This window comes from Phytophthora cinnamomi, assembly GCF_018691715.1.
Source record: "Phytophthora cinnamomi strain GKB4 chromosome Unknown Contig62, whole genome shotgun sequence".
Lineage (NCBI taxonomy): Eukaryota > Oomycota > Peronosporomycetes > Peronosporales > Peronosporaceae > Phytophthora > Phytophthora cinnamomi.
Window position 1 is genome coordinate 169,065 of NW_027150995.1, and position 8,791 is coordinate 177,855.

The window sequence follows — 8,791 nt, forward strand, 5'->3', positions numbered from 1 at the left end:
CTAGGCCGTTTAACTTGCGGATTAGCACAATAATTGGCACCACCGCCAAGGGAAACTAATGCCCACCACAGGAAGTATTGTACATCTCATCATTTGAATACATGTCCGGTGTGATCCATGCTTAAAATTTGTGATAACGGTGGCACTTCCTAACTTGCGCACATAAGCCACCCGGATCAACGACATCATCATTAATGTGCGTCAACCACCTCGTCATCGGTACCGCATGTGCAAGTGTTGCTGACACCAGCACGAGCGAAGCCGCCACAACAACCTTCTCGTGCGTGACAACCAGCGAGCTATGAGCCTCCGCCGCCAGCCCTGGTGGGACAACTTCGAAAAGTGATTCAAGGACACGTTTTGCTTCTGGAGGCGTTGGAACACTTCGACTCGTCGACTTCGGTAGGCACCAACGCAAGAAACGTTAGCTTTCGATTCGAATTGCCACTTGTTATTGGATCCTGTTAACAAAAAGAGTCGACTAGTTGAGTACACGTTCTGCCTACGTATAACTATCGCGGGTTAGTTGCGTCTTCAGGTTGAAGGCTGCCTGCTGCTCTGACGCCTCCTCGCTCGTCGAAAGTGTCTGCACAGCAGCCGATACACGCTCGCGCTGCACGACCAACGTCAACGCCACATTCGCGTCTTCAGCAGCTCGCTTAAGCAGCGCTGCTAAAGCAGCAGCCGCAGCGACACGTACCATCGAGTACTTTCCGTCCGCCACCCCGAATGCCCCACAGCAAGTCTCAACCATGCGCTCCACGGCACTGTTTTTGCCACCAGCTAGAGCACTAACTGGGGCACGATCCGCAACTGCAGTTAACGTCTGGAAAATAGCCTTGCGGGTACTCCAAGCAGCCAGGTTGGGCGATTCCACACTAGCACAAAGCCAAACAATTGCTCCTAAAGCGGTATCAGCGTGTCCGCTATTTATTGCCGCTTGTTCAGCTGTCACGAGAGGCCACATTAGCGCAAGTGCCTCAAAAATGCATTTGATAAGCAGCGGAGGCAACACTTTGGCAGAATCTGGCGTCTCGGCTTCGCTCTGGGCCATCCACTCAGAAAACGCACTCCGCAACGACCGCACATTGGAGGCGCGTAGCTCGCTCTGCTCAACCGGTATCGAAGCAGAAAACTTTCCCAGATTAACGATGGCGCTCTCAAGATACGTCAAGTCGTGGTTCTTCCATGCCCGGGCACACTCGTCGATAAGAAGCAGTGACAACTTTTGCACCCAGTCTCTGTCTGTAGTCTTCGCCTCCAGTTTAACGGCAGCTAATGCGACAATTGACTCCAGGATCACACCCTTGCCTCTCCAAAGACGGCCAGGAACAGCATCAATGAGCTCCTGCCAGATATGCGCAATTTGTTCAGTCGTCAACCTTGAGCGATACGTGGCACTCGCGAAGATAGCTTGCAAAGCGCGTGCAGCTTGCCGGCGTGTGTCCCAAGCTGGGTGCGCCAGCAGTAGTGCAATAGCATGAAGCACTGCATCCAGTGAGCTTGAGGAGTACAACACAGTGGGCGGCAATTCGTCTAGTACAGCCATCCACGAGCTCTTAAGTGCGTCCGTAGCAGCAAACTGGCCGACAAAGGCAGCGGGGAATACGTTTGTGCTGTACCAGGAGTTGCGGAGATCATTGCCCACCACAGTGTCCGCATCTGCGATTGGCGGGACTTTCTTCACGAGCTCCTTTGTCGCCAGCGCGCTGATTAACAGAAAACGGCTTGTGTAAACTTGATGTGCTTTTGACTGAGTATCTTCTTCTTCATTGGTCATGGCCTCGTCGTCGCTATGGTTTCGTGGAGAAGATGAAGGACTCGAAGTCTTGCTACTGCCTGACTTGCTGAAGATGTTAAACGCAAAGATACCAGTGCGGACATATTCCCGAACTGTAGGTGCGTCCACCAGCGGGCACAGGTACGCGGCAGCTCTACAGTAACTTTGAATGACCAATCCATCCGATAAACCTGATGTCGCAGTCATAGTTGAGTCAGTACCTTCAGTAGAATTGCCTCCGCTTGCCCCGCCGTATCGACTTTCTTCATCTCCATACTGATCATTCTCTGCTGCAGTCTTCGCGCCCACATACGGGATGAGCACACGACGCAGCAATAACTCCGCACCATTGCATTTGCGGAGCTCGAATGGCAGCTCACCAGCAAGCGTTACCACAAAGTTAGCGGTTCCGACGCGGGTGTTAAGCCCCACACCAAATTTGAGGAGGTTGGCTACACCACGAACAAGCTCAGTAACCACTGTCATGCAATCGCTTGAGCCAGCGAGCTCTTTAAGCCTACTTATTGTCAATTCCAGAAGTTGGCCAACAGGTCCCGACTGACTAATTGATACCCGCAGGCGCTCCAGTTGATCTTTCTTTTCCACGTGAAATTGTGCATACTGCAGCTCCGGCATTTCTAGCGACGACAGATATTCTAGCAGTTTGAGTATCAGAGGAGCCAAGCGATCCTGCATGTCAGCAGCCTTCAATGTTTTAACAAGACGCAGCAATACATCAATGCTCAGCGCGCGACAGATTGTGTTTTTGCTAACAATTCCATCCTCGATCAAGAACTCCAACAGTTGAGAGCGGCATACGGCATCATTTGCAGCGACACGCAAGCTTAGTTCGCCAAGGTAGCGATAAAGCTTCACTCCCGATAGCGCAACCGCTTCCATGACGTCGTCCACAGCGCGCGATGCCGTTTTCCAAAGTCGCGAAAAATCATTTCGTAAATCATCGGCGTCGGCTCCGTTCAGCAAATCAACAAGGGCAAGGCATGCAGCTTCGCGATACTTAAAATTCCTTGCATTTTCAAGCCGAACCAAAACAAAGTGGAATAGAAGCGTCCAATTTTGTCGAAGTGAGGCCTTTTCTCCCTTGGCTGTAGCATTCGCAGTATTTCCTTTCGCAAACTCCCATAGATTGCCCATGACTGCTGCTACCTTGGTGTTTGAATGGAACTTCAGCAGGAATAACCAAGGCACTAACTTGGTTTTGCTCGAGTAATCTTCGGCCATCCACTGACTACCAGCTTTGGCGACAATCGAAGCGCGGAAAACCCTATCTACCGCAACAAAGGAAAACGTATTGGCTCGCGTTGATGAAGACGACACTGCGAATGACTCCCAAATCGAGTCGGTGGTGCTCAGGTACAGCAGCGCATACATAAGCTCCGGGTCCCCAACATCTGCGGCAACGTTGCTGACTTCACGGTATGCTGCGTTTTCAATAGTAGAGCTAGACGATGAAGCTGCAGAAGTCGTAGTAGCTGCCTCAGATGCACTACCAGTGTTGGTGTTAGCGGTATTTTCATCCTCATCGGTAGCGGCGTCAGCTGTAGACGCGAAGGCTCGAAAGCACCGAAGGCGACGGAACAAGCTTTCGCTGAACTGAAGACCCATCTCGTCGCTTGGTGCATGAAGGCGAAGATAAGCAAGTCCTTTGACTGCGCTTTCCTTTGATACATCATTTGCATCGTTTAGCATAGTAACAAAAAACTCGTGTAACTCCAGTACCGAGTGCGAATTACCCGGAGATATCAGCACACTATTCCAAGACTTTAATGACGGTAATACGCCAATCCCACCGGGTGGCGGCGTTAAGCCAGCAGCACACATGCACAAAAGCCATATTGTCGCATTCCGACGGCGCTTAGGCTGTCGGGAGCTTGCGTACTCTCCCAATACACGCTGGAAAATGGCAGCAGCACGATTCTCGGAGAACTTGTCATATTTGCTGTCCCGATCCACTGCAAACACTTCTTCAGGAGCGTGAGCTCCAATTGCAACGAGGCATTCGCCCACGTCAAACTGTAACTCTGCGTCAAACTGATCTTCGAGATCAAGAAGAGCTTCCAGGACCTTTTCAAGAACATTAGACACCTCTAAAGGTATCCCAGTACCGGGTAAACCTGATACTGCGCGGCCTAGATTTTCGATTGCAACGCGCTTCAAGGTCGCCAACTTGGGCACTAGCTGTTCGTCGAAATGGACAGACTTCAATTTCCACTCAATCACGTGCCTCAACGCGTTAAGCGTTGTGACCTTCAGTCGATTCCACTCGATTGCAGCACTAGCCGCAGAGCTTCGCATACAACTCGTTAGTGTTCCTGCAAGACCAATACTATCTAGCACACTTCGCATTAGTGACATGCGCTCGTTCTGAGCGAGTTCACTTCTTGGATATGATGCAAAGTTTGAACCCTCCTTCACCATGTTCTCGAGGAGATCCGTCATTTTTTGGAAGCACGACAGCAGCAGCCGCATTTCCTCTTCAGACGCAGAATCCACAAGGGCTGCATCACATCCAATGTAGCGTAACGTACTTCCAATAATGTACAGTACTCCTGATAGCTCCTTCCCTGAACAGCTATCCGAGTGAAGCTTGTTCATGCCAATCTCGATAAAGTCAGATATTGTTTGGCTGACAGAGAGCGCCCCAGCACTGCATGCGCACGTCACTATCGTACTAATGTTCGAGAGGTATGTGCGGTCTTGACTGATTGCCACTACATCGTAAAGCTCCCTCACGTGATCAACCAGGACAGCACTTACACTTTTCGGATCAAACGAAGATACTTCCATGGCTGCACTTGCTGCCGTCTCGAACACTGACGTAGCTGTTGCTGACGTAGGAGCCTTGTGCTCGGCTGGGCTCAGAAGCGTGAGCAATATGTACTCCACGATACTCCTCCGATCGTTTACATTCTCCAGACTGGGGTTCTCTAGAGATGCCTTCATGATCTCAACACAAAAACGCACGCAGCCTTCGGCTGCACCAAAATCGTGCAATCCTTTCTTCAGATCCTTCTGGGGAAAGTTTGCTTGTAGACTTTTTGCCAGTGTACTCGTAGATGGCAACGGTTGTGCAAACAAGGCTTTGTCGGATAAACGTCGAGTGTCTTCATCCGAGGAGGTCCCTAGTCGCAACACGGCGAAGCGCATGGTGATATCATCCTTTGGTGCACTCTCGGAAGCCAAAAGTTCAGCGCACCAGGCAGCTATAGCAGCTCGTACACGCGCATAGTTTTTGGTGGGTTCAAAAAGCTTTGAACCGTTCAGCAGCGCAACCAGCTCGTCCTTTACCTTGGTCCGCACCTCAGGCGCGGCTGCTACCGCGTACGCACCTGCCAATGATGTAAACGCCTTTAGAGCGTTCGCACCAGCACCAGTGCGTTGCTCCTCCTCCGAAAGACAACGCACGAGTAGCACCTGGAAGGCCTGCTCAGATGACGATACCAGCGTAGGTGTACGGGTCCCAAGTACTGCCAGGGATTCATATACTCCCTGGCGAAATTCCCGCACAAACTCCGCGCTCGATGCCTCGCTCTCCGCGTGTGGATTCATCAGTAAACGTAGCAGGGTAGGAAACAGCACTGGTCCAAGTAGACCCTCGAGCAACGTTAGTTGGCAATGATGAAAAGTCCACTGGCACAATCGCACTGTCGCCAACTTAATCTTGTTATCCACATTCGGAGGCCGCGACGGCTCAGTACCAAACATCAACTGGCACAACAGCTGCAACATCACGGGAAGTATGTTTGTTGCTGCTTCAGACACTGATAAAATGGTCAGTGCTTGCAGTATACTTGGGTCAGCCAAGCGCGTGCGGTTCGCCAGCAAAACTGCATCGGCTCCCTCGAAAGCCCCGGACGTTTGCGCTATTTGACTGCCCAGCATAAGCGTCATCAGCCGGCGCATGGCATCGGCGTCTTCCACCTCCTTTTCTTCATACTTGAGCACACGAGACAGCTGTTCCTCACTGAAAGCTTTCACTGCATGATGAAAGGACGCACTACCCGCCAGGTAGACGGGGATTTTGTGCCTTGTGGGGACCTCCATTTCCTTCACAAGCTTCAGGACGTGTTGCTGCCGTTCGTACAGCGCTTCACGCGTCAACTCGACCACCTTGACACGCTGCAGCCGCTCCACGCGCGGCGTCATCAAGCCATAAACCGTCGCGTCTGCATTTGTCGACGACGGGGGTTCATAGAGAACCAGATCCAGCAAGAAGTCCAGCACCACGTCCACATCGGCGTCACCCTCGTATGGCTCCTCCGCGTCCCCGGTCAGCGACTCCCCTCCCTCCTGTCCCTCACCATCTCCTGTTACGCTCTTCAAACCTGGGAAAATGGCAGCAGCACTGACAGGCAGTGCGCGCACCAGCAGCCTGAAGAACGCCTCCTGTTGCGTGCCCGAAAAGCTCGCGAGTCGCTTGACGACGGCGGCCAAGACCGTTGTCCGCTGCTCCGTCGACGCGGCGTCAAATCCCAGCTCTGCAGGCGGTATGAGCTCACAAATTAGCGCCGCACAGGCTATTAACACTAGCGAGAGAGCTCTCACCGATGAAGAGCAGCGCGAGGTTGTGCGAGAAGACGGAGAGCTCCGGCTGCTGCAGCACGTGGCACAGCGCGTCCAGCGGCAGCGCAGGGCGCGTCAGTGCCTGCAGCCGCGTCTTGATGTGGCCGACCACCTGCAGGAGCTGCAGCAGAAACAATCTCTTAATATTTTACAGGAATCGTGCAGGAAGAACTGGCATCGTAGCCGGCACCTTGTCCTTCAGCTGCTGCTCGAGCGGCGTCGCCAGCGAGCGCGGGAAGAGCGGCAGCAGCTGCGGCAAAAGCGACTGCAGCACCTGCAGCATGCGCTCGTCGTCCACGCTCGCCAGGCGGAACAGCACGCGGTCCAGCGCCTCCACGTCCTTCTGCAGCTCCATCGTCGTCGCCCCCCAGAGTGCGGAATCCAAAGTGCGGAATGATGTTTGTACCGATAATGAGGTACATGGGTACACCGAGTAGAGGAATGTGTCATGACTCTTGAAGTGCTGTCGGCGCTCGCCACCGCACTCAACGCTGGCGCCGACGCTGATGTTGCGCCACTGTCGAAGTCCGAGCTGAATTCGTCGTCGCTGTCGCTGGCGGAGTCGGAATCGTACTGATCCAGCGGTGAGAGGTGTTGTAACCCCTCGTGCTACGGGTTTGCACCATAGAGGTAGATAGATGCGTCAACACCGTTAGATGCGGGACTCAGTCCTGCAGGGAGAAAAGGCTGGTGGCGGGTTGCGCGCTGCGCAAACTCTTGAGAAGTGAAGTTGCCCCCACCGCCACCAGCCAAAAACCCAGAGCGTGTATTATCGTTAGTATACAGCAACCAATAACTAGAGCTTAGTATGTGGGGCACTGGCAGCCACTCGTCCGCTGGACAAGTGCTGCTGCAAGTATGCAGTGCATGGTGCACCCGCGCTGCAGGTGCGGAGCTGGGGCGCTGCCCTGGCTCTGCCATTGCACTTCACACTCCCACTTGATCATGTTGAAGCACCGCTTCACATGATCATCTTGAACACGGCATTCTTCGGGCTATCGCTCGACGCTGTCGAGCTTTACCTTGAACGCGCTTGCTCCTTGCTTTTCCTTTTACTTGCTTCGCTTTTCCGCAAGGTCTTCGCTCGCTCTGATCCAGGTGGTACGGCAACTGGATCATGGCGATCACCGACGACGACGCACGTTTTCTCCCACTGAATTAGTTGAGGCCGGAGCACGGTCGATGCGCAGCACCTTCATGCCGTCGCGGCAGCGCTCGAACTTCTCCTTGGGCAGTGCCTTCGTCAGTACGTCAGCTATCATGTCGTTTGTGCCAACGTGGCTCGTCCGAATTTGCTCAGTGTCCACCATGTGGCGCACAAGGTGGAACTTGTTGTGAATGTGCTTCGTCTTGCTGTGTTTACCAGACTTGGCTGTCAGGCAGATACAGGACTTGTTGTCGCCCCGGATCTCGGGCGTCGACGTCGACCTGTTAAGCTCCTTGCATAACTCCATTAACCACAGGAGGTCTCGAGCCCCCTCGTTCATCGCAATATACTCCGCTTCAGTTGTGCTCTGTGCGTTAATCTCTTGCTTTCTTGATCCATATGAGACCACATTACCGTTCACGAACGTCACGAACCCGCTAACACTCTTTCGGTCATCAGGGTCATTAGCGTAGTCAGCATCGGTGTAGCACACCAGCTCGACGTCGTTCTCGGCTGGAACATCCATCACAAGGCCGTGGTTTTCTGTACCGGCGAGGTAGCGCAGCACGCGCTTAGCCATAGCGTAGTGAGTGTGGTCGAAACAGGACAGGTACTTGCTAAGATGACGCACAGCATGCGCAATATCAGGTCTCGACGCCGAAACCAGGTACTGAAGTGCACCGACGAGCTCACGGTACGGAGGAGACGAATCCGACTTGGTGGGCTGTACCACCTCAGCGCGCAGCGCTTCCGGTGTCGCAACGTCGTTGCACCCTTCCATGTGGAATCGTTGAAGTAATTCGCGAATGTACTGCCGCTGGCAGAATATTGCATGCTGTCGCTTGCGATCAATCAAAATCTCCACACCAAGGAGGTACTTCACGGGGCCGAGGGCTGTCAGCTCGTACTCCGCGCTAAGTTGCTTCGCCATCTGGGCACACAGATCACTCGGGCCCATTAGTAGGAGGTCGTCGACGTAAACTGTGAGCAGCAGCATCACTTCTCCTCCCACTTTTCTGGCGTAGAGTCCGTAGTCAGAGTCGAGACACTCGAGTCCGATCTTAGATAGAAACTTGTGCAGCGTTTTATTCCAGACGCGCGGCGCCTGCTTAAGTCCGTAGAGGCTCTTCTTGAGCCGACACACAAAGCGTGGTGAGTCTTCACCAAATCCAGGAGGCTGTTCCATATACACTTCCTCGTCCAGGTCACCGTACAAGAATGCGGTCTTCACATCATATTGAAGAATGGCCCAGCCGCGTTGCAACGCGTACACGATGACA

The 8,791-nt window shown here is 53.3% G+C and overlaps 1 protein-coding gene across 1 annotated transcript; it reads right to left on the reverse strand.

Annotated features, from left to right (window-relative positions):
- Positions 1-502: 502 nt before the first annotated feature.
- IUM83_06787 (Cytosine deaminase) lies at positions 503-6,719 on the reverse strand (the record flags this gene model as incomplete). The annotated part of the gene is made up of 4 exons (XM_067931019.1): positions 503-2,155; positions 4,559-6,279; positions 6,347-6,485; positions 6,555-6,719. 4 exons carry the CDS (start codon positions 6,717-6,719, stop codon positions 503-505), a joined length of 3,678 nt encoding a protein of 1,225 aa, XP_067787291.1.
- Positions 6,720-8,791: the final 2,072 nt, after the last annotated feature.